Raw genomic sequence first — 27273 nt, 5'->3', positions numbered from 1 at the left:
TGTAAAAGCTCCTGGAAGAAACTACAGGGGCAATGCTTCAAGAACTTGGATTTTGTAATAGATTCTTAAATATGACACAAAAACACAAGCAACAACAGTAAAAATAAATAAACCAGGTTTCATTAGAATGGAAAATCTTTGCTTCAAAGGACACTACCAGATCCAGACAGTGAAAAGACAAAACACAAAATGGGAGAAAAGACTTCCAAAATCATATATTTGATAAAGGATCTGTATCTAGAAAATATAACTATTAACAACTCAACAACAAACAACCAAAAAAAACATTTAAAAATGGATAAATGACGGGGCACCTGGGTGGCTCAGTGGGTTAAAGCCTCTGCCTTCAGCTCAGGTCATGATCCCAGGGTCCTGGGATCCAGCCCCACCTTCAGGGTCTCTGCTCAGCAGGGAGCCTGCTTCCTTCTCTCTCTCTGCCTGCCTCTCTGCCCACTTGTGATCTCTGTCTGTCAAATAAATAAATAAAATATTTTTTTAAAAAGGAGAAAATTATAAAAAAGAAAAAAAATGGATAAATGACATGAATAGACATTTCTCCAAAGAAGATACACAAATTGCCAATAAACACTGCAAAGATGCTCAAAAAAATTGGTAATCAGGAAAAAAAATTAAAACTACAATAAGATACCATTTTATACCCATTAGAATGGATATAAGTTTAAAAAGTTATATAACAAGTGTCATTAGGGATGTGGAATAATCAGAACCCCGACACACTACTGGTATGAATAAAAAAATGGTGCAGCCACTTTGGAAAATACTCTGGTAGTTCCTCAAAAAGTTAAACAAGAATTACCATCTGACCCACAATTCCACTCATGGGTATACACGATGAAATGAAATCATCTGTCCACATTGTACACAACAACGTACACAATGTTCACAGGAACATTATTCATGATAGACAAAGATCAAAACAGCCAAGATGTCCAGATCAACTGTTAAATCATACATTGCACTATCCATACAGCAGCACATTATCCAGCCATACAAGAGTGAAGTATTGACAGATGGTACAGTATGGATGAACTTCACAAAAACCGCATGAGTAGAATACTCTGGAGTTTCTCTTCAAATCACAAAAATCTTTCAACTTTTACTTAAGATTTTCATGGCAATCGGCTATCATATAAAAAGCTAGTAACAAAGGGTCACCTATTATATGACCCCATCTATATGAAATATCTAGACAAACAAATGTATTGAGACAGAATATAGATTAAGGGATGCCTGAGGCTGGAGAGGGATGAGGGGATTTGACAGTGATAGTCAATAAGCTCAGAGTTTCTTTTGAGTGAAAAAATGTTCTAAAATTCACTGGTGATACTAAAAATCACTGAAATGTATCCTTTCTAAAAGTATGAAATGTATGACATACGGATCATTTATCAATAAAACTTCTTCAAAAAAACACAATGAGATACCACTTCACACCTACCAGTGTCATTCATCAAAATGACAGGTAATAATAAGTGTTGATCAGGATACAGAAAAACTGGGATCTTCATACACTGGTGGTGGAAATGTAAAATGATTTAGGTGCCCAGAAAATATTCTGGTGGTTCCTCAAAAGGTTAAGCACAAAGTTACAGTATGACTCAGGAGTTCAACTCCTTGTCACAAAAAAACGGCATGATTCCACTTATATGAAAAGTTCCAAATAAACAAATTCTTAGAGAGATAAGTATATTTGTTGTTAGGAGTTGGGAAAGAAATGGGAAATGATTTCTGATGGGTAAGAGGTTTCTTTCTGGGGGTGGAAAACTGATATGATAGTTGCATGGCTCTGTGAATGTACTAGAAATATTGGATTAATGAAAGGAAGAAGAAAGAAAAGGAGGAGAATATCTCAAAAGCAGCTAAGTAAACCACCCACCAATTACCTAACCACATGCCAGAAAAAAAGTCCATCACTATTTAAGAATACAACAAAATCCAGCAGGTAACAATGTAAATTGAAAATATACATTACAATATCCAGCATCCAATCAAAAATTGTAGGCATTCTGCCTCTCTATCTACTTGTGATCTCTCTCTGTCAAATAAATAAATAAAAAAAAAAAATAAAAAAAAATAAAAAAAAATTGTAGGCATTCAAAAAAGCAGGAAAGTATGGCCTATAACCAGAAGTAACATCAATCAGTAGAAGGATACCTACAAAGACAGATTAATCAGGTACTGTAATATATTCCATCTAGTAAAGAAGGTGGAACAAAACACGAACATGATGAGGCAATGGAAATTATTAAAAAGCAATTCAAATAAAACTTCTAGAGTAAAAACTGCAGGAAAAAAAGATAAGGATACGTGAAGACATAGCGACAGAAACCTACGATTTTTGCCCCTGGTACCCCAAAATTCACATCCTTTCACATTCAAAATATATTCACTCCATCCCAGCAGCCCCCCAAATCTTAACTCATTCCAGCATCAACTCAAAAGTCTGAAGTTCAAAGACTCATCTGAATACCAACTAAATCATATTTGGGTGAGACTCAATGTACCATTCATTTATCTTTAAGCAAACTGCCCTCCCGCTGTGAATCTGTGAAATCGAACAATTTAAATCCTTCCCAAATACGATAGGACAGCCATAAGATATACATTTCTGTTCCAAAAGGGAGCAGAAAAAAAGGAATGACGGTCCCAAGCAAGTCTAAAACCCATCAGGGCAAATTCTATTAGATCCAAGGCTCGAGAATAATCCTCTTTGACATGGCAATCTGTTCTCCCAGGCCGCTAGGGCAGAGGTCTTGACTACAGGACACACTGGGACAAGGTTTCTGTCCTTGTTTACCAGAGGTTGGCCCCAAGACTCCCGGCTGCCCAGCCCCTATGGATTTGGGGGGCTCCATCCTTTGAAATCTAGGTGGACAGAGCCATTCTCACTGGGCCTGTGTACTCTCCCCTGCTGCAAACAACACACTCCATCAAAGTTTGCTGTCTGAACCGTACGGCGGGCAGCTGCTGCACCAGGCACTTAAGAGAGCTGCACCTGGGGCAACCGAGGAGCTCAGCGCCTGCAGAGCCCTAATTGTGAGGCAGCACCAGGTGGCATGCAGGTCTCCAAGCTCTAGCAACTCTTCTTTGAAAGCACACTGCCATATAAGCATTTTTAAAAATAAAAAACAATACATTATGCATGCACACTGTATTACAGACGCATAAATGATGATCTATTAAAAAGGAGAAAATAATTTTTTTTTAAAGATTTTATTTACTTATTTGACAGACAGAGATCACAAGTAGGCAGAGAGGCAGGCAGAGAGAGAGGGGGAGCAGGGTAGAAGCAGGCTCCCCGCTGAGCAGAGAGCCCGATGCGGGACTCAATCCCAGGACCCTGGGATCATGACCTGAGCCGAAGGCAGAGGCTTAACCCACTGAGCCACCCAGGCGCCCCGAGAAAATAATTTTTTAAAAATATTTACCACAAGCTTTAGAAGCAGCAACACAAATTTCTTCTGCAACATACTCCCCAGTTGGAAACTTCAGATACTCTCCTTCAGCTTTCTCAAGAGAATGATAAAGATACACCTGTAGGAGTGGATCTATTTGCTTCACCAGATTAGCATTTCCAGGAATATCACCATTCTGATGTACAGGAGATACGGACGTTCCTTCCATTTCTGTCATTGTAAGGCAAGCCATCCCCATGCAGAGTTTTTTTCAGAACATTTGCCTGTTAAGAAAAAAAACAGTAAGTTATAAAATGAAGTGATACTGATAAGGCATCCCTCATATATAAAGAAGGCTTCACTGAAAGCAGTGACTTTGCTAAATTCATTAACTGAATAAATATTGTGTACCACTATACAAAGCATAGTGAGAGATATTGAGATTATAAATTTCCTATGGACAGGGACCATAAGGCTGTTAGAATTTAACTGAGGAAACATAATACAGATATGTAATATTAACAAAACAAACAAACAAAATTAGTCACAGGACAGAAAAGATCCCACTAGGCAACATAAATTCTCAACAAATGAATTACTATGAAAATTGCTTATTGGGTGTCTGGAGGAGGTAAATAACATTTCAAACTGATGAGTTTTATTAGAGAGGTCACGTTTAAAACTGATTCTGTACAGACTGGATTTGTATGAATGAGAGAGTAGAACTGTGCTGAGAAATAGGAAGGTACAAGCTCTACTCTAATTTACTGGCCTGAAGTACAGTATTTGAGAAGTTATACCATTTAGGAAAGGATTTTTAAAAAAAGGTATTTGTGGCAAATTGCAACTACATACCCAAAAAACACTTTCCTTCCTCCTTGAGAGAGCCCAGTTTTGTTGGGGAGAGCAACATCCCCCAAAGAACTGTACTTTCCCACGGATGGATAGCCCTGTGAACCAGTTTCAATAAATGAGATTTAAGTGGAGGTTACTGGGTGGTACTTCTAGGAGCCTTCCTTAAAAGGAAGTTGAGGGCGCCTGGGTGGCTCAGTGGTTTAAGCCACTGCCTTCGGCTCGGGTCATGATCTCAGGGTCCTGGGATCGAGTCCCGCGTCCGGCTCTCTGCTCTGAAGGGAGCCTGCTTCCCTCTCACTCTCTCTGCCTGCCTCTCTGCCTACTTGTGATCTCTGTCTGTCAAATGAATAAATAAAATCTTTAAAAAAATAAAAAGTTAATAAACATATAATGTATTTTTATCCCCAGGGGTACAGGTCTGTGAATCGCCAGGTTTACACACTTCACAGCACTCACGATAGCACATACCCTCCCCAATGTCCATAACCCCCTTCCCCTCTCCCAATCCCACCTCCCCCCAGCAACCCCCAGTTTGTTTATTAAAAAAAAAAAAAAAAAAAAATTGGAAGGGGAGGCGAACCATAAGAGACTATGGACTCTGAAAAACAACCTGAGGGTTTTGAAGGGTCAGGGGTGGGAGGTTGGGGGAACAGGTGGTGGGTAATGGGGAGGGCACGTTTTGCATGGAGCACTGGGTGTTGTGCAAAAACAATGAATACTGTTACGCTGAAAAAATAAATAAAATGGGAAAAAAAAATAAAAAGTTAAAAAAAAAAAGGAAGTTGACTTGGCTTCTTTTTTACCTTTTGTTTTTCCCCTTTCATTTTCTTCCTACCTGCCTCTGAGCATACATACAGGGTAGGGCAGTCACTTTAAAACCATGGAGCAACCAGGAAGGAAATGCCAAGAGAATAAAAGACCTAGCAACTTAAGCATCCAAATCAATGTCAAGAATCACCTATCTACCACCAGACATCTTATTATTTGTAAACGAATGCAATTCTAATTGCTATAGTATAATATTAAGAAAAATCTGAATATCAGATCAAAGAACTTAAGAGGCACCTGGCTGGTTCAGTTGGTAGGGCATGTGACTCTTAATTTCAGGGTCATGAGTTCAAGCCCCACAGTGGTCATGAAGCCTATTTAAGAATAAATATACAAATAAATAGATCAGATCAAAGAAGTTAAACTTTATCCTACAGTCAATGATGAATCAGAAAGTTGAAACCAGAAACAGTTAAAAGGCAACTGCAATAGTCCAGGTAGAAATAAGATCCTGAAGTGAAACTGCAACAGTTGAATGATGAATGGTAATATAACAGCAAGAATTCATGCACCTTGGTAATTAACTGAATACAGAAGAAGACAAGAGTCCAGTTATGGGATGAATAAGTCACAGGAATAAAAGGCACTGTACGGGGAACATAGTCATACTGTAATAGTGTACAGTAGTATCATAGTGTTGATGGCTACACTTGTGAGCACAGCATAATGTATAGAGACGCCGAACCTCTATGCTGTAAACCTGATACTAATGCAACACTGTGTTTCAACTATACTAAAAAAAATGTTTTTAAAGCCAGGAGTAAAAGAAGGTGTGAATATTTCAGGTTTAGGAGATCTATAATACCACTGATGGAAATGAGGAAATGAAGACTTTGCCCCTTGACACTGGTAGGGAAGGAGAATCAAGACTGCTGCTTTACACACTTGTTTAGAAATGAAGTAGGGCAATTACACAAGCATCTAGCTGGCAGCTAAACACGAGACTGACATCAGAAAGAGTGAAAAATCTCACAACCTGTCCCACAGATGTACTCATTTAACTCATGAGCAGAGCCATGTGAAGGGAGAAGGGGAAAATAGTAGCAAACATAGAGCATACAGCATTTACTGAGTGCCAAGCACTATACTAAGCTTAGACATTAAAGGAAAGAAAAACGATGATTAAGTGAAGTACAAGGTGAAATTCAGCTCTGTATCTAACTATAAGGACCTTGTTAAATTAGAGAAAACACTAGAGTTTAATACTCAGTTCTTCAAATAACTGGGGACTTCCAGTGAGTAGAGAAACAAGAAACGAGAAACAAGAAAATTTTAATTCCTAAAACCACAAGATTTGTGAAATCTACCTGCCACTGGATACACAAATTTAAACAATTTTAATTTGTTCAAAAATAAAAATTTTTATAAATTTTCTTTTAATTTATTATACTCGTTTTTTACTCAGAGAACGTCATCTAAAATGAACTCTTGGCCACTAAGGGGCAAATTTGCAAGCATTTCAGCAATTTGTCCTCACCATTGTTTTGGATCCTATGCTTTCCTTCTGGACTTTTTTTTCTGCTGAAGTGTGTCTTTTAGTAGGTCTCTCAGTGAGGCCCTACCGATTTTTAAGTTTAAGTCTTTGTATTTGAAAAAAATATTTTTCCCACCATACTGAAATATAATTGACAGAACTGGAACATACTGAATATATACAACATAATGATTTACATTGTATACACTGTGAAATTATTCCCCAGCACTGAGTTCACACATCCTGTCACCTCATGAAGGTACTTTTTTTACCCCAAGTGGGGACATTTAATTTCTACTCTCTTAGAAAATGTCAATTATACAATACAATGTTGACGACTAGAGTCACCATGTTATATTCTTCAAAACTTATCTACCTTGTAATTGAAAATCTATAGCCTTTTAACAATTTCTCCCAAACCCCAGTCCCTAGCAAGACTTTTCTACTGTTTCTTAGAGTTAGACTTTTTTTTTAATTTTACATTTAAGTGGTATCATGCAGTTATTTGTCATTCTAATATATTTTACTTGCCCCTGAGGTTTCTCCATGTTGTTGCAAATAACGTGTATTCCTTTTTTGAAGGTGAATACTCCTCCTCTCTGTGTGTGTGTGTGTGTGTGTGTGTACATACAAACTTACTTCTTCCTATTTGGATGCTTTTGATACCTATACAAACCTATACAATCTACCGATAACAATTACAAACACTAGAACAAACTATCCTTAAAAAACACTGAAGATATTGACAAGCAAACAGAAGCAGACAGCAAAAGAAGGAGCTATGACCCTTGACCAAAGAAAAAACACCAAATGAGGTCCACATTTATTCATCTTTTATCCTGAGGGAACTACGAAGTCTTTGTAGTGCCTAAGTGGTTGCTGTAAAAGAGGATAGAGTTCTTATACAAAGTTGTAGTCTTACTGGCTGGAAGAATCAAGGAAGCTGCTAAATCAGAAAGAAATCAAAGGCAGAAATCCTGGAAAAAAGAGAGTCGTGGGGCTGATTCCTAAACTCCCATGCATGGTATGAAAATCCATGAAATCCATGAAAATCCTAGTTATGAAAATAACTAGGAATCTAAAAGAAATAGAAAGAGATTTCATTAGCTACCTGGTCTGGGGAATCAGAGTTTGAATGAGAAGGAATTGGTAAATATCCCACCCTTTTCACTGAAACTCCAGAAAAGGCACATTTGAGGAGTAAGAGTCACATACCAGAAGTAAGGACAAAACTGGAATGAACAGTCCTAATAAAGCCTAACACCAAGCCCCCACAGGGTGAACTACCTGCTACAACAAAGCTCTACACTTCAAAGAAAGACTGAAATCCATGCTACCCAGAGTTTATACAAGATACCATCCATAACAGACAACTGTCAACTGAAACTTATTTAACATAAAGAAAAAATGTTATAGTCAAGAGATAAAATATGAAGGAAGGGACTAACAGCAAATCCAAATGTTGAATTTATTTTATAAAATTTGTTCACTATGATACAAATGTAATAGACTCTACATTAAAAGATAAATGCATGAAGATATAAAAACCATATGACCTCTACAATACTGAGCAATCCAACACATGTGAACAAGACAGAAGAAATATTTGGAAAAATACCTGCTAAATTTTTTCTAAAATTGAATATCTCAAACCATGAATACAAACAGTTCAGGTAGCTCCAATTTGTAAAAATCCATATCTAGTTACATCATAATCAAATTTTTAAAAATCAAAGAGAAAATCTGAAAAGTAGCCACATACATACAGGAGAGCCATGATAAAACTTAAAACTGACATCTCAAAAATGACCTTTAAAATTTAAGATAAACAAATATATTTTCAAATAAATGGATGCTGAGAGAACACATCACCAAAACCCCCCCCCCCAAACTTTAAGAAATGCTTAAAATAAAAAAGGTCTCTGGATTAAGGCAAATGATACAAGATGTAAACTTAGATTTGTAGAATGGAATGAAGAACACAAAAACAGTAAATATGTGGGTAAGTATAACATCTTATTTTTCTTTCTTTTCCTAAATTTTTTAAAAGACAATAATAATTGTTTAAAAGCATGATAATGGACAGTGAAATTTATAATAGATGTAAAAGCAAAAGAGATAACAATAATAGCCAAAAGGATGAAAAGGAGTAAAACGGAAAGTATATGTGACAATATTCATGAGAGCTTGGAAAAATAAGACACAGTACTATCAGCAAAATCAGAAATTTCAAAGAACTGATGGTTGATACAAAGTAGACAGAAACAGATGACAGACACAACAGAACAGAGGAAATACTCTATCGAGAATACATACAGAAGGAGGTATTTAAAAATAGTCTGCATACACATACAAAAAGCATAAATATGGAATGATAAGGCTCATCACATTTTAGGGGTGAAGGGGGCAGGAAGAACGCATAAAAGAGGAGGGCCAAGGTGAGCAGCAAAACAGCTGACTCCAGATGAAACAACATAATACAGGGAAGAGAGTGTTTTTTCTCCTTGGGATGAATACCTACCATTTACACTGACATGGATGGAACTGGAGGGGATTATGCTAAGTGAAATAAGCCAATCAGAGAAAAACAATTATCATACGATTTCATTCAAATGTGGGATATAAGAAATAGTACTGGCTGGCAACAGATCTGTTCACACACCTGGCAGGCCAGAAAGGATGGGCATGATATATTTAATGTGCTAAACGTGAAAAATATGCAGCCAAGAATACTTTATCCAGCAAGGCTATCATTCAGAACAGGAGAAATAAGGAGCAGCCAAGACAAACAGAAACTAAAGGTATTTGTGAACATTAAACTACTGCAAGAAATATTAAAGGGGATCCTCTGAGTAGGGAACCCAAAAGTAACAAAGAACAGAAAGGAACAGAGATAATCTACAGGAACAGTGACTGTACAAATAATATAATAGCACTAAAGTCATATCTTTCACTATTCACTCCGAACGTAAATGGATTAAGTGCTCCAATCAAAAGACACAGGGATTCAGATAGAATAAAAAAACCAAAATCCATCAAAATGCTGCTTATAAGAGACTAATTTTAGACCCAAAGATACCTCCAGACTGAAAGTGAAGAGGTGGAGAACAATTTATCATGCCAATGGACATCAAAACAAAGCTAGAGTAGACATCCTTATATCAGACATACTAGATTTTAAACCAAAGACTGTAATAAGAATGAAGAAGAACACTAGGGGCGCCTGGGTGGCTCAGTGGTTTAAGCCTCTGCCTTCGGCTCAGGTCATGATCCCAGGATCCTGGGATCGAGTCCCGCATCAGGCTCTCTGCTTGGCAGGGAGCCTGCTTCCTCCTCTCTCTCTCTCTCCCTGCCTGCCTCTCTGCCTACTTGTGATCTCTCTCTGTCAAATAAATAAATAAAATCTTAAAAAAAAAAAAAAAAAGAATGAAGAAGAACACTATATCCTAATAAAAGGGTCTATTCAACAAGAAGATCTAACAATTGTAAATGTTTATGCCCCTAAGTTGCGAAAAACCAAATATAAAACCACTTAATTATAAAATTAAAGAAACTAATTAATAATATTAAAATAATAGTAGGGGACTTTAATACCCCACTCACAGCAAAGGACACATCATCGAAGCAGAAAATCAACAAGGAAACAAGTGCTATTAATGACACACTGGACCAGAGGAACTTCACAGATATATTCAGAGCATTTCATCCTAAAGCAGAATACACATTCTTCTTGAGTGCACATGGAACATTCTCCAGAACAGACCAAACACTGGGTCACAAATCAGATCTCAACTGAGATTACACCATGCATATTTTAAGACGACAATGCTTTAAAACTTGAAGTCAACCACAAGAAAAATTTGGAAGAAACAAAAATACATGGAGGAGAAAGAGCATCCTACTAAAGAATGAATGGGTCAACCAGGAAATTAAAGAAGAATTTTTAAAAATTCATGGAAACATGGAAACATGGAAATGAAAATTGAAAACACAACTCTTCAAAATCTTTGGGATGAAGCAAAGGCAGTCCTAAGAGAGAAGTATATAGCAATACAAACCTTTCTCAAGAAATAAGAAATGTCTCAAAAACAAACCTAACCTTATACCTAAAGGAGCTAGAGAAAACAACAAATAAAGCCTAAACCCAGCAGAAGAAGAGAAATAATAAAGATCAGAGCAGAAATCAATACAAAAGAAACTAGAAGAAAAGGAGACCAAATCAACAAAACCAGTAACCGGTTCTTTGAAAATATTAGTAAGATTGATAAACCCCTGGCCAGACTTACCAAAAAGAAAAGAGAAAGGACCCCAAAAAATAAAATCATGAATGAAAGAGGAGAGATCATAACCAACAGCACAGAAGTACAACTATAAGAACATACTATGAGGGGTGCCTGGGTGGCTCAGTGAGTTAAAGCCTCTGCCTTTGGCTCAGGTCACGATCCCAGGGTCCTGGGACCCTGCATTGGGCTCTCTGCTCGGCAGGGAGCCTGCTTCCCCCACTCTCTCTGCCTGCCTCTCTGCCTACTTGTGATCTCTCTCTCTCTCTCTGTCAAATAAATAAATAAAATCTTAAAAAAAAAAAAAGAAAAGAACATACTATGAGTAACTATATGACAAAAAAGTAGGCAATCTTAAGAAATGGATTCATGGGGCGCCTGGGTGGCTCAGTGGATTAAGCCGCTGCCTTCGGCTCAGGTCATGATCTCAGGGTCCTGGGATCGAGCCCCACATCAGGCTCTCTGCTCCGTGGGGAGCCTGCTTCCTCCTCTCTCTCTGCCTGCCTCTCTGCCTACTTGTGATCTCTCTCTGTCAAATAAATAAATAAAATCTTTAAAAAAAAAAAAAAGAAAGAAATGGATTCATTCCTAGAGACGTATAAACTACAAAACTGAACCAGGAAAAAAATAGAAAACCTGAACAGACCCATAATCAACAAGGAAATCGAAGCAGTAATCAAAAATCTCCCATCAAACAAGAGTCCAGGGCTAGATGGCTTCCCAGGGGAACTCTACCAAACATTTAAAGCTGTTTCAAAAAAACAGAAATGGAAGGAAAACTTCCAAACTCTTTCTATGAGGCCAGCATTACCTGATCCCAAAAACCAAAGACCCCACCAAAAAGGAGAATTATAGACCAATATCCCTGATGAACACAGCTGCCAAAATTCTAGCCAATAGTTTCTAGCCAAAGTACACTAAAAGGATTATTCACCTCAACCAAGTGGGATTTATTCCTGGGCTGCAAGGGTAGTTCAATATCTGCAAATCAATCAATGTGATATACTACATTAATAAAAGAAAGGACAAGAACCACATGATTCTCTCAATAGATTCAGAAAAAGCACCTCACAAAGTATAGCATCCCTTCTTGATTAAAACTCTTCACATGTAGTTATATCTCAATATCATAAAAGCCATATACAAAAAGCCCACAGCAAGTATTATTCTCAATGGGGAAAAACTGAGAGCATTTCCCTTAAGATCAGGAACACAGCAGGGATGTCCACTCTCACCACTGTTGTTGAACATACTACGAGAGCTCCTAGCCTCAGCAACTAGACAACAAAAAGAAATAAAAGGCATTCAAATTGGCAAAGAAGTCAAACTCTCACTCCTTGCAGATGACTTCATACTTTATGTGGAAAACCCAAAAGACTCCACCCTAAAATTGCTAAAACTCATACAGGAATTCAGCAAAGTGGCAGGATATAAACTCAATGCATAGAAGTCCGTTGCATTTCTATATCCTAACAATGAGATAGAAAGAAATTAAGGAATTGCATTTATCATTGCACCCAAAATCATAAGATACCTAGGAATAAACCGTACCAAAAAGGCAAACGATCTGTACTCAGGAAACTATAAAATACTCATCAGTGAAATTGAGGAAGACACAAGGAAATGGAAAAATGTTCCATACTCATGGATTTAAAGAACAAATATTGTTAAAATGCCTATGCTACCAAGAGTAATCTATACATTCAATTTAATCCCTATCAAAATACCATCAGCTTTTTTCACAGAGCTGGAACAATAATCCTAAAATTTGTATGGGACCAGAAAAGTCCCCAAATAGCCAAAATAAAGGCTCGCAGCATCACAATGCCAGAATTCAAGACTTATTACAAAGCTATAGTCATCAAGATAGTATAGTACTGGCACAAAAACAGACACATAGATCAATGGAACAGAATAGAGAACCCAGAAATGGACCTTTAATTCTATGGTCAACTAATTTTTGACAAAGCAGGAAAGAATATCCACTGGAAAAAGTCTCTTCAACAAATGGTGTTGGGAAAATTAGACAGCCACATGCAGAAGAATGAAACTGCACCATTTCCTTACACCATACACAAAAACAGACTCAAAATGGATGAAAGCCATCCATTTTGGGAGACAGGAATCCATCAAAATCCTAGAGGAGAACACAGGCAGCAATCTCTGTGACCTTGGCCATGCAACTTCTTGTTAGACACATCTCCAAAGGCAAGGGAAACAAAGGCAAAAATGAACTACTGGGACTTCATCATGACATAAAGATTTTTGCACAGCAAAAGAAACAGTTAACAAAACCAAAATACAACCAAAAGAATGGGAGAAGATATTTGCAAACATTTTATCAGAAAAAGGGCTAGTATCCAAAATCTATAAAGAACTTATCAATCTTTTTTTTTTTTTTTTTTTTTTATTTATTTTTTTTCAGCGTAACAGTATTCATTCTTTTTGCACAACACCCAGTGCTCCATGCAAAACGTGCCCTCCCCATCACCCACCACCTGTTCCCCCAACCTCCCACCCCTGACCCTTCAAAACCCTCAGGTTGTTTTTCAGAGTCCATAGTCTCTTATGGTTCGCCTCCCCTCCCCAATGTCCATAGCCCCCTCCCCCTCTCCCAATCCCACTTCCCCCCAGCAACCCCCAGTTTGTTTTGTGAGATTAAGAGTCATTTATGGTTTGTCTCCCTCCCAATCCCATCTTGTTTCATGTATTCTTCTCCTATCCCCCTACCCCCCCATGTTGCTTCTCCATGTCCTCATATCAGGGAGATCATATGATAGTTGTCTTTCTCCGATTGACTTATTTCACTAAGCATGATACGCTCTAGTTCCATCCACGTCGTCGCAAATGGCAAGATTTCATTTCTTTTGATGGCTGCATAGTATTCCATTGTGTATATATACCACATCTTCTTGATCCATTCATCTGTTGATGGACATCTAGGTTCTTTCCATAGTCTGGCTATTGTAGACATTGCTGCTATAAACATTCGGGTACACGTGCCCCTTCGGATCACTATGTTTGTATCTTTAGGGTAAATACCCAGTAGTGCAATTGCTGGGTCATAGGGTAGTTCTATTTTCAACATTTTGAGGAACCTCCATGCTGTTTTCCAGAGTGGTTGCACCAGCTTGCATTCCCACCAACAGTGGAGGAGGGTTCCCCTTTCTCCACATCCTCGCCAGCATCTGTCATTTCCTGACTTGTTAATTTTAGCCATTCTGACTGGTGTGAGGTGATATCTCATTGTGGTTTTGATTTGTATTTCCCTGATCAATCTTAACGCCCAAAGAACAAATAATCCATTCAAGAAATGGGCAGAAGAGGGGTGCTTGGGTGGCTTAGTTGTTAAGCGTCTGCCTCCAGCTCAGGTCATGACCCCAGGGTCCTGGGATTGAGCCCCACATTGGGCTCCCTGCTCAGCGGGAAGCCTGCTTCTCCCTCTCCCACTTCCCCTGCTTGTGTTCCCTCTCTCATTGTGCCTCCCTCTGTCAAATAAATAAATAAAACCTCTAAAAAAAGAAAAAAGAAAGAAAAGAAATGGGCAGAAGACAGACATATTTTCAAAGACATCCAAATGGCCAACAGACACATGAAAAAGTGCTCAACATCACTCGGCATCAGGGAAATACAAATCAAAATCACAAGAAAATACTACCTCACACTGGTCAAAATGGCTAAAATTAACTCCTCAGGAAACAACAGATGATGGCGAGGATGAGGTGAAAATGGACTCCTCTTACACTGTTGGTGGGAATGCAAGCTGGTGCAGCCACTCTGGAAGACATTGTGGAGGTTCCTCTAAACATTAAAAATAAATCTACCCCACCACCTAGCAATTGCATTACTGGGTATATATCCCAAAGATACAAATGTAGTGGTCTGAAGGGGCACCTGCATCCCAGTGTTTATAGTAGCAGTGTCCATAATAGCCAAACTATGGAAAGAGCCTAGATGTCCATCGACAGAAGAATGGATAAAGAACATGGGGCATATATATATATACACACACACACATATACACAATGGAATACTATTCAACCATCAAAAATGACATCTTGTTATTTGCAAGGATGTGGATAGAACTAGAGGGCATTATGCTAAGCAAATAAGTCAATCAGAGAAAGACAACTATCATATGATCTCACTGATAAGGGGAATTTAAGAAACAAAACAGAGGATCATAGGGGAAGAGAGGAAAAAATGAAACAAGATGAAATCAGAGAGACAGACAAACCATAAGAGACTTAACCACAAGAAACAAACTAGGGTTGCTGGAGGGGAGGAGGTAGGGGAATGGGATAACTGGGGGATGGACATTAAGGAGGCAAGGGAAGTAACCACTGGGTATGGTATTATGCAAGATCAATGAATCACTGACCTCTACCTCTGAAATGAATAATACATTATATATTAATTGAATTAAAAATTTTTAGGGGTGCATTTAATTGCAAAATAGGACATATGGTATTCAGTAACACTCAATATTCCATAAATTCCTGCTATTCTTAATAACTTCAACCAAGAAGAAAAAATATATTGAAAAATACAAAGTTCTGCATGTGAACTGATGTAAACTTAGGAATGCACAGAAATCTCTCATGAAAATTATGACCACTGATAAAAGTATCATAACATGTACTTATTATACAGTATGTTCTCTTATCAAAATGGGTTAAAGATTAGTAACATAAAAATGATTAGAAAATCCCCATGTATTCAAAAATTTAGGAACATACTTTTAAATAACAAATGGTGCGAAGAAGAAATCAGAAAATACTTTGAGTTAAATGATAAAAATAAGAAGAGAAATGCAGTAAAAGTATTTACTATCATATTTAGTCTTAATGTCTTATGTGAGAAAGAAAGAAAGCTAAACTGAGCAACCCACTGGGTGGCTCAGTGGGTTAAGCATCTACCTTCGGCTCAGGTCATGATCTCAGGGTCCTGGATCTAGTCCTGCATCAGGCTCTCTGCTAAACAAAATTACAGGATGAGCCAGGATGAAGCTGCAAAAAGAACTAAGGACCACAGAAGGAAAAAATATTTAAGAGTAGAAATCAGTGGTGGAAGGAAAAAAAAAGTTGTCTTTTAAACATTAATAAAATTGATAAAACACTAAAAATGACTGATTTTTTAAAAAAGAAAACATAAATGACCAATATCAAGAGTTGGAAATTACACATTCCCAGAGCTTCCAATATTAAAAATATATGTTAATATAGGAACATCCTCCAAAAAATTTGGAATTTTTGAAGAAATAAACAAGTTTACTGAAAAACACAGCTTATCAAAACTGACAAAGGAAGAAAGATAATTTCAAAATTCTAATATTTATTAAATATAATAAATATATATCTTAAAACTTTTCCACAATGAAAATTGAATGTCCATTGACTTTCTTAGTGAATTTTTCCAAACATCTCTAAGAATGAAGAACTTACACATGCTGTTTCAGTAAACAGAATTAGAAAACACTTTGCTACATATTTTAAAAATACAAACAGAATACCAAAGTGTAATAAGGTTGTGACAAGAAAAATTTTATGTAAATATCTCTTATAAACATATATGAAAAAAGTAATAAAATGCTAGCAAACTGAATCTAGCAATATTTTAAAAGACTAACAAATCTTGACTGGGTACCCCAAATATGCAAAGTTATTTCAACATTCAAAAATCAATCAACAGAATTTACCACATTATTAGAATACATGAGAAAAATAATATATGACTATTTCAATAGATGTAGAAACTGATTGATAAAATTCAACAATGGTTTATGACCACAAACTCACAGCTAAACTAGCTAAAACAGCGAACCTCTTCATTCTGATAAAAAGTCACTATGAAAGATCTTGAATTAAAATACTTAATGGTGTAATATTCATCTCATTCTTCTTGAATTCAAAAACTTAATAAATATGTTTAAAATCATGACTTCCACCCAACATTTTAATGGAGGTCCTGCCCAGTTCAATAAGGCAAGAAATGTAAATAAAAGGTATAATGACTAGAAAGGAGGAAGTTAAAAACTATCATTCACAGATGATGACTATATATGCAGAAAAAAGTTTTTTTTAAAGATTTCATTTATTTATTTGACAGACAGAGATCACAAGTAGGCAGAGAGGTAGGCAGAGAGAGAGAGGAGGAAGCAGGCTCCCTGCCGTGCAGAGATCCTGATGTGGGGCTCAATCCCAGGACCCTGGGATCACGACCCGAGCCGAAGGCAAAGGCTTTATTAACCCACTGAGCCACCCAGGCACCCCAGAAAATTTTAAAGATATAACAATTACTAAGTGAATGTATTAAGAATAGTGCATACAGGGGTGCCTGGGTGGCTCAGTGGGTTAAAGCCTCTGCCTTCGGCTCAGGTCATGATCCCAGGGTCTTGGGATCGAGGCCCACGTCCGGCTCTCTACTCCACAGGGAGCCTGCTTCCTCCTCTCTCTCTGCCTGCCTCTCTGCTAGTTGTGATTTCTCTCTGTCAAATAAATAAAATATTAAAAAAAAAAAAAGAATAGTGCATACAAAATCAATATACAAACTTATGTTTTGACTTCCTTATACCAGAAGCAATTTAAAAAGTGAAGATTAAAATAGTATCATTAACAATAGTAATAAAAAGTCAAATATTGGGGTGCCTGGGTGGCTTAGTGGGTTAAAGCCTCTGCCTTCGGCTCAGGTCATGATCTCAGGGTCCTGGGATCAAGCCCCGCATCGGGCTCTCTGCTTGGCGGGGAGCCTGCTTCCTCCTCTCTCTCTGCCTGCCTCTCTGCCTACTTGTGATCTCTCTCTGTCGGATAAATAAATAAAATCTTAAAAAAAAAAAAGTCAAATATTTAAGAATCTGTTGAAATATCTGTAAGAATTCTGTAATAAAAACTATAAAGCACTGCTAGAAAATAAAGGCCAGCTAAAGAATAGAAGAATAGAACATACAGATATAAGACTACAGGAAAACTCAGTATTTTCAGTTACCAACTCCTCTCTAAATTGATCTACAGATCCAACACAGTCCCAGTGAAAATCTTAGCAGTGAAGGGAATTTACAAGTTAATATCTACATGGAAAACAAAGGATTACAAGAGGCAAAATAATCTAGAAGAGCTGACCTGGAGGATTTACACGACCAGACATCAAGATTTACCATGAAGTTAGAGTAATTGTCAAGTCAAGTACTGGCATAAATACAGAAAAATAGGCCAAAGGAACAAATAGAGTTGAGAAAAATATCCACACACGAGGTAATCTAAAACTTAGATATATCAACTGCATTTTGGTGGAGAAATGTTGGTCTTTACAGTAAATGTTTTTCAGTAAAATGACTTTTAAATGGCAAGGGAAAAAAGAAATCTTGACCTCCAATTTATACCATACAAAAATACTGAGATGGATAACTGAAAGTGAGTATCTTCATGACATCTCTTAAAACAGGACATTAAAAAACTACAATAGATTTATATATTAGACTTCTTACATGCATATAATAATAGTTTCAAGTCACATGAAGCAAAAAGGTAAGGAGAAAAATAGGCAAAACAACTATAATAGCTAGAAATTTTAATACTCCTGTCCAGAATTAACAAAAATAAAACAGATCAAAAAAAATAAGGAAGAATTTTGAAGACCTGAAAACATTAACTAGCTAAACATTTACAGCACACTATACCCAACAAACACAGAATGTACATCTTCTTCAAGTGCACATGGAATATTCACTAAGTTATATCATATGCCAGTCTAGTCTACAAACTAAATGTAGTGAATTTGAAAAGATTAAATTTGAAAAAAAAAAAAGATTAAATTTGAAAAGCCTGTAAGTATAAGAACTCTGTCCTTGAAATGTATAAGACATTGATGAAAGAAATTAAAAACAAAAATAGAAAAATATATTGTTCATAAATTAGAAGAATTATTAATGTGAAAATGTACATATTACCCAAAGGAATCTACAGATTCAATACAATCCTCATCATAATACCAAAGGCATTTTCATAAAATTAGAACAAAGAATCCTAAAATTACATGAAACAACGAAAGACCCCAAATAAAGTAATCTTGAGAAAGAAGAACAAAGCTGAGACACCACTCTCCCAGACTTCACACTACACTACAAAGCTATAGTAATCAAAGCAGTATGGTAATGGTATGAAAACAGACACACAAATCAGTAGAATTAAACAGAGAGCCCAGAAATAAACCCACACATATATGGTCAATTAGCCTACCACAAAGGAGGCAAGAATATAAAATGGAGGAGGACAGTTTCTTCACTAATTGTTGCTGGGAAAACTAATCCATTACACACAAATGAGTGAAACTTGACCATATACACCATATACACCATATACAAAAAGGAATTCAAAATGTGTTAATAACTTGAATGTAAGACCTGAAAGCATAAAATTAGGAGAAGAAAACATGGACTGACGCTCTTTGACTTTGAATGGACATTTTGCCAAAGAAGCCATATAGGCAGCCAACAGGAACAGGAGAAGATGCTGAACATCACTAATTATCAAGGAAATGCAAATCAAAGCGCACATACTATCTCACACCTGTCAGACGGGCTATTATCAAAAAGACAAAAAATAAATGTTGGTAAGGATGTGAAGAAAAGGGAACCCATGCACACTGTAAGTGGGAATGTAAATTGTTATACCCTCTATGGAAAACAGTGGCTATGCCAGTTCGCATTCCCACCAACAGTACAAAAGGGTTCCTTTTTCTTCACACCCTTGTCAACATTTGTTGATACTTCTCTTGTTGATTTTAGACATTCTAATAGGTGAGGTGATATCTCATTATAGTTTTGATTTGCATTTCCCTGATAATAGGTAATGTTGAGCATCTTTTCATAGGTCTAATGGCCATCTGCATGTCTTTTGGGGGAAATGTCTGTTCATGTTTTCTTCCCATTTTTTAATTGGGTGATTTGGTGAGTTGTATAGGTTCTTTACGTATTTCAGATACCAACCCCTTATCAGATTCGTCATTTACAAATACTTTTCCCATTCAGTAGGTTGCCTTCTCGTTTTGTTGACTGTCCCCTTTGCTGTGCAGAAGCTTTTTATTTTTATGTAGTCTTGATAGTTTATTTTTGCTTTTCTTTCCTTTGCGTCAGGAGACGTGCATAGAAAAATGTTGCTAAGGCTGATGTCAGAGAAATTACTGCCTGTGCTCTCTTCAAGGATTTTGTGGTTTCAGGTCTCACATTTAGGTCTTTAATCCATTTTCAGTTTATTTTTGTGTATAGTGAAAGTGGTTCAGTTTCATTCTTTTGCATGAAGCTGTCCACTTAACCAACACCATTTGCTGAAGACACTGCCTTTTTCCCATTGTATATTCTTTCCTCCTTTGTCAGAGATTAATTGACCATATAAGTGTGGGTTTATTTCTGGGTTTTCTGTTCTCTTGCACTGACTTATGTATCTATTTTTATGCCAGTACCACACTGTTTTCCTTACTATAGCTTTGTAGTATAATTCAAAATCTGGGAGAGGGAGACCTCCAGCTTTGCTTTTCTTCAATATTGCTTTGGCTATTCTGTGATTCCACACCAATTTTACCATCATTTGTTCCAGATCTGTGAAAAATGCTGTTGGTATTTTGATAGGGATTGGATTAAATCTATACATTCCTTCGGGTAGTATAGACATCTTAACAATATTTGTTCTTCTAATCCATCAACATGGAATGTCTTTCTTTGCATCATCTTCAGCTTCTTTCATCAGTGTTTCATGGCTTTCAGAGTACAGGTCCCCACCTCTTTGGTTAAGTTTATTCCTAGGTATTCTGATAGTTTTGGTGCAATTATAAATGGAATTTTTTCTTAATTTTACTTACTACTGCTTCACTATTAGCACATAGGAATGGAACAGATTTCTGTACATTGATTTTTAATCCTGCGACTTTACTGAATTCCTTTATCTGTTTTAGCAGTTTCTGGTGCAGTCTTTAGGGTTTTCTATATATAGTATCATGTCATCTGTAAAGAATAAGAGTTTTACTTCTTCCTTACCAATTACCAATTGGGATGCCTTTTATTTCTTTATGTTATCTAACTGCTATGTCTAGGAATTCCAGAACTGTGCTGAATAAAAATGGTGAGAGTGGGCATCCTTGTCCTGAACTTGGGGAAAAGCTTTCAGTTTTTCACTACTGAGGATGATGCTGTGGGTTTTTCATATAAGGTTGAGGTATGTTACCTCTAGACCTATTTTGCAGAGGATTTTTTATCATGAATGAATATTATACTTTGTCAAATGCTTTCTCTGTATCTACTGAAATGATCATATGGTTTTTATCCTTCCTCGTACTGAGGTGATACATCACATTGATTACTTTGCAAATATTTTACCATCCCTGTGCCCAGGAATAAATCCCGTTTGGGCCATGAGATATAATTTTTCCAATGTATTGTTGGATTTGGCTTCCTAATATTTTGTTGAGGATTTCTGCATCATATTCGTGAAAGATACTGTCCTGTAGTTCTCTTTGTGTGATGTCTTTATCTGGTTTTGGTATCAGATACTGGCCTCATAGAATGAATTTTAAAAAGTTTCCTTCCTCTTCTATTTTTTGGAATAGTGTGAGAACAATACGTATTAACTCTAAATGTTTGGCATAACATCCTGTGAAACCCTCTGGTTTTGGGGGGGGGAGTTTTTTTAATTACAGATTCAATTTCATTGCTGGTAATTGGTCTATTCAAATTTTTTATTTCTTCCTGCTTCAGTTTTGATAGCTTAGAGGTTTCTAGGAACTTATCCATTTCTTCTAGGTTGTCAAATTATTGGCATATAGGTTTTCATAATATTGTTACAACTGTATTACAACTGAATTTCTGTGGTATTGGTTGTTATTTCTTTCATTAGTGATGTTTATTTGGGTGTTCTCTCTCTCCCTCTTAAGATGAGTCTGACTGGAGGTTTATCAATTTTGTTGAGCAGAGTCCCCACTGAGGAGGGAGCCCGACATGGGGCTTGATCCTAGGATCCTGGGATCAGGACCTCAGCCAAAGGCAGATGCTTAACTGACAGAGCCACCCAAGTGCCCCTACAGTTGTTATATTCTCTTGTTGGACTGTCCCCTTTATTATTATATAGTGTCCCTCTTTGTCTCACTACAGTCTTGGTTTTAAAGGCTATCTTGTCTTATATAAATGTTGCTACTCTGGCTTTCTTTTGACACCCATTTGCATGATATATGTTTCTCCATCCCCTCATTTCAATCTGTTATTTTCAATCTTTCAGTCTGAGATGAGTCTCTTGCAGGCAGCATTTAGATGAGTCTTATTTTTCTATTCATTCTGTCACCCTACATCTTTTGATTGGAGTTTTTAGTCCATTTACATTCAAAATTAATACTGGTATTAATTTTATTAATTAATACTGGTATGGATGTATTGCCATTTTGTTACCTGCTTTGTGTTTCTATAGATTTTCTCTGATCCTTTCTTCTTTTGCTCTCTTTAGGGATATACTTAGATTCCTTTCTCCTTATTCTTTGCATACCTATTACTGGTTTGTTTTTTTTTTTTAATTTTCATTTTATTTATTTTTTTTCAGTGTAACAGTATTCATTCTTTTTGCACAACACCCAGTGCTCCATGCAAAACGTGCCCTCCCCATTACCCACCACCTGTTCCCCCAACCTCCCACCCCTGACCCTTCAAAACCCTCAGGTTACCCCAACCTCCCACCCCTGACCCTTCAAAACCCTCAGGTTGTTTTTCAGAGTACATAGTCTCTTATGGTTTTTGATTTGTGGTTACCAGTAGGTTCACATATAAAAACTTCTTCCTATAGCAATCTATATTAAGTTGGTGGTCACTTACGTTTGAACCCATTCTTTATTCCTCCTCTGCTACCCTACAGTTTTAGGTATATTTAGGCGCATGTCATATTTTACATCTTTTTATTTCTTTATGAATCCTTTGATTTTTATAGAAATACTTATTTTTACTGCTTTTGTGTTTTTTTGTGTGTTTTTTTTACTCTCACTCATGGTCTTTCCTTCCCACTTAGAGTCCCCTTTGATATTTCTTGGAAGGCTGGTTTAAGTGGTCAGGGAACTCTTTTATTTTTGTTCATCTGAGAAACACCTTATCACTGCTTCTATTCTGAATGATAGCCTTGCTGGACAGAGTATTATTGGCTGCAGATTTTCCCTTTTAGCACTTTGAATGTATCATGTCACTCCCTTCTGGCCTGCAAAGTTTCTGCTGAAAAATCTGCTGATACCTTTATGAGGTTTGCTTTGTATGTAACTGTCTTCTCTTGCTGCTTTTAAATTTTTTTCTTTATTGCTACTTTTTGCATTAATTACTATGCGTCTTGGTAAGGACTTCCTTGGGCTCAATTTAGGGTAGCGGGGACCTCTGTGCCTCCTGGATATGGATATGCTTCTTTCCCCCAATTAGGAAAGTTTTCAGCTATTATTTCTTCCAACAAATTTTCTGCCCCGTTTCTCTCTCTTCTTCTTGTGAGATCCCTACAATGTAAATGTCATTGTGCTTGACATAGTCCCTGAGTTTCCTAAGACTATTTTGGATTTGCAGAATTTTCCTTTCTCTCCTTTGCTCAGCTTAGTTCCTTTCCATTACTCTTATTCCAGATCATCAATTCACTCCTGTGCTTCACCTAGCCTGCTATTTATTCTATCAAGTGTATTTGGTATTTCACTTATTGTGTTTTTCATCTCTGATTGGCTCTTTATCTTTTTATTAAGGGTCTTTGGGATGCAACAAAAGTGGATCTAACAGGCAAGTTTATGGCAATACAAAGCTACATCAAGAAGCAAGAAAAATCTCAAATAACCTAACCATACACCTGAAGGAGGCAGAAAAAGAACAAACAAAACCAAAACCCAGCAAATAATAATAAAAATTATAGCAGAAATAAATTATACAGAAAGAAAAAACTAGACAGATCAATGAAACCAGAATCTGATTCTTTGAAAAGATCAAAACTGATATGCTATCTCAGAAAATAATGATTAAATACATTTCAAAAAACCACAGCAATACATGCAATCTTTAAAAGAACTAACGAAACCTAACTAATGGTTCTAAATTATTCAGTAATTCATACAAAAATATATTGACTAGCTTCTCACTAAAGCAGAAATAATAACATATCTTTGATGACTTCACACTGGGTGATTACACAGCACAGGTTCTTCCCCAGATCTTAAAGAGATAACTGGAAGGAGGCCTTCTGCCTCCTCAATGATGCCTTAACATTTTAAAGGCATTGCTAACCCTGAAGAAGTAGGTCTTTTACTTCCAACCATCCCAGGGCTATTTGTACACACTTTGTTACCTCTGGAGTGCTTTAAGGACCCTTTTGTTTCTCCACAGCATAACTGTAGTCCCCAACAGATCTGTCAATAAAAACAAATGATATCTACTCACCTGCCATTTCCCTTTTATTCAATTTGGAACTACAGTCTGGAAAGTGATGTTATTAAGTGAGCTCCCTCAAAATTCAACACCAGTGATGGTCTAGGCACTATTCTAGGTGCTAAGGACATAGCAGTTGACATAACTGAAATGGTTTGCCTCCTTGTCTCTTACATTTTAGCAATTCACAGACTATTAAGCAAAGACAAATCATAGGGTACAAGAAAGTACCTTATTTCTTCATTTAAATAAAATGAAGAAAGTATTAAACCAAATGTACATCAATACTGAAAATGAAGAAATATATCATCTCACATTGTATTACAAATCAAAGTTCAACCTTTGTTCAGCATCTAATACATTCAAAGCAATTCATGAACGGTGAAATTAGATTTAAGTTTACAATTATTCTAGAATTTTATCTATGAAAGCAGCATATCATTAAAAAAATCTATTTTCAAGGTGCATAATGGACAGTGCATACAAATGGTTTATGTACCAAGATGGAGGAAAACCTCATATTTTTGTAAAAAGGAATATGCAACCTCGCATTTTTTTTTAAAAAGGAATATGCAACAGCCCTATAAACAATGAAACAATGCCAGAAAACAACAATCATCGAAGACACAATCTGTCAACTAAAAATTAAGGGGGGGGGGAAACTCCTTTAAAGTTAATGCAAAAATTTTTAAGTACATTATGAAAAACAGTAACAATTGAATACAGCTCTGTGTAAGTACAAATGAAGCAAAGATAAGAAAAAAAAAAGAAAGGATGAATAACCAACTTTTGTAGCAACATGGACGGGACTGGAAGTGATTATGCTGAGCGAAACAGGTCAAGCAGAGAGAGTCAAGTATCATATGGTTTCAATTATTTGTGGAGCATAACAAATGACATGGAGGACATTGGGAGATGGAGAGGAGAAGGAAGTTGAGGGAAATTGGAAGGGGAGGCGAACCATAAGAGACTATGGACTCTGAAAAACAACCTGAGGGTTTTGAAGGGGCGGGGGTGGGAGGTTGGGGGAACCAGGTGGTGGGTAATAGGGAGGGCACGTATTGCATGGAGCACTGGGTGTTGTGCAAAAACAATGAATACTGTTACACTGAAAAAATAAATAAATTAATTTTAAAAAAAAGAAAAGAAAAGGGGGGAAAAACAATATTCACATGAAATTATGTGTCCTAAATATATATTAATTTTTAATAAGCACATATCTAAAGATGTTTAAAGAATGAAGAAAATCACCTGATGAAATCTGCAAAAAGAAATTAATTCAGAGAAGCAAAAAATGAAGTAGTTACAATAAGAAAATGATAAAAACATAAGATGTAGATCACCATGCCAACAGAATTTTCCAAGATAAAGGAAATGCTCTGTATCTGTACTGTACAATATAATAACAGTCACACATGTGGTTAGAGAATACTTGAAATTTAGCCACTACTACTGAGAGATGAAGTTTAACTTTTAATTGTATTACTTTAAATTTTATAGTCACATGTAGTGGGTAGTTATTATTAGACAGCGCAGATCTAGGATCTTAGGATAGGAAGTTAAAATAATCAAGTAGTTCAAGACCAAAATGGAAGGAGGACACAAATAGACAAAAATGGGAAAGGAAAATGGTAGAGCAAATTCTGCACAATGAAATATAAAGATCATAAGAAGCTGAGCTGAGAGGCGGGGAGGGGGGGGCGGGGCAGGGGAGGGGCTTAGTCGGTTAGCCACCTGACTCTAGATTTCTGCTCAGGTCATGATCTCAGGATCCTGAGACTGGGCACCACAAAGGGCTCCACATTCAGCAGGAAGTCTGCTTGTCTCTCCCTCTGCTCCTCTTCCCACCTGCAGTGTGCATACACACACTCTCACGTGCACACTCTCTAATAAATAAATAAAATCTAAAAAAAAAAAGCTGCTGCTTTGATATGACAAAGGGAACCCGTGCACAGTGTAAGTGGGAATGTAAATTGGTATAGCCTCTGTGCCCCAAAGACCACTGAAATTGTTCAGATTAGTCAATCCTCAACATGCTTACCTGGCCTCACCTGATGTGTCCCACAAAAACCACAATAAAGCTTCCTGCCCACATTCCCCACACCCCCCACCCCCCTCACCTCCCCACCCCCCCCCACCCCCCGCCTCCTGACTGACCCTGATGTTTCCGCTTGTGGCCCTTTTGGCATGGTATAACCCCTCCTCTTACTGGAATCTCTGAATATAACAATTATTTTATCAATGGTAATTATCTCCTGATCTATTGGTCTCACCATACCAGAATAATAAAATCTATAATCTAAACTACATACCTACAACAAACAACTACAAAATAAAATCTTAAAGATACTAGCCATCATAGCATCAAAAAAATGAAATATGGAGAGATACAGATGATGAAAGATGTTCTAATTTAACATGAGATGAAAAATATAAAACTTGAGAAAAATTAAAGAAAACCTAAATAATTTTTATGGACTAGATTTTGGTAGAAGATTTTAGCTTGCCAATCTGTCAGTTCTTCCAAAACTGATATACAGATTTAATGCAATCCCAATCAAAATCCCATGAGGACCTTGGGATCATGACCTGAGCCAAAGGCAGCCGTTAACCAACTGAACCACCCAGGCACCCCTCAAAATGTTGTGTTTTTTTTAAGATTTTATTGATTTATTTGACAGACAGAAATCACAAGCAGGCGGAGAGGCAGGCAGAGAGGAAGGGAAGCAGGCTCCCCAACTAGCAGAGAGCCCGATGTGGGGCTCAATCCCAGGACTCTGAGATCATGACCTGAGCCGCAGGCAGAGGCTTTAACTCACTGAGCCATGCAGGCACCCCTCAAAATGTTGGTTTCGAGAGTAATTTTTAGTATATTCAACTTCTTTCCCAACAGAATCAAGTCTCTGAAATAAATAACTTAAGGAACCACCCTTATAAATATACGAAATTAATTCAACTGACTTAACAACTAGTAGAGTTGATTCCTTAGATTAACAAATGGTAAATTTT

At 36.9% G+C, this 27273-nt stretch overlaps 1 protein-coding gene across 2 annotated transcripts in view; it reads right to left on the bottom strand.

Moving 5' to 3' along the window:
- JAK2 (Janus kinase 2) overlaps positions 1-27273 on the bottom strand; it is a 131249-nt gene that overhangs the window by 76115 nt on the left and 27861 nt on the right. For both annotated transcript variants that reach the window (XM_046022191.1, XM_046022192.1), the window contains exon 3: positions 3450-3700. In XM_046022191.1, coding sequence (XP_045878147.1) covers positions 3450-3675 — 226 coding nt within the window. In that variant the 5' untranslated portion in view covers positions 3676-3700. The remainder of the gene's footprint in view (positions 1-3449; positions 3701-27273) is intronic.

The sequence above is a fragment of the Meles meles genome, chromosome 11, assembly GCF_922984935.1.
Source record: "Meles meles chromosome 11, mMelMel3.1 paternal haplotype, whole genome shotgun sequence".
In the NCBI taxonomy this organism is placed as follows: domain Eukaryota; kingdom Metazoa; phylum Chordata; class Mammalia; order Carnivora; family Mustelidae; genus Meles; species Meles meles.
This window is presented reverse-complemented; position numbering and strand designations above follow the sequence as displayed.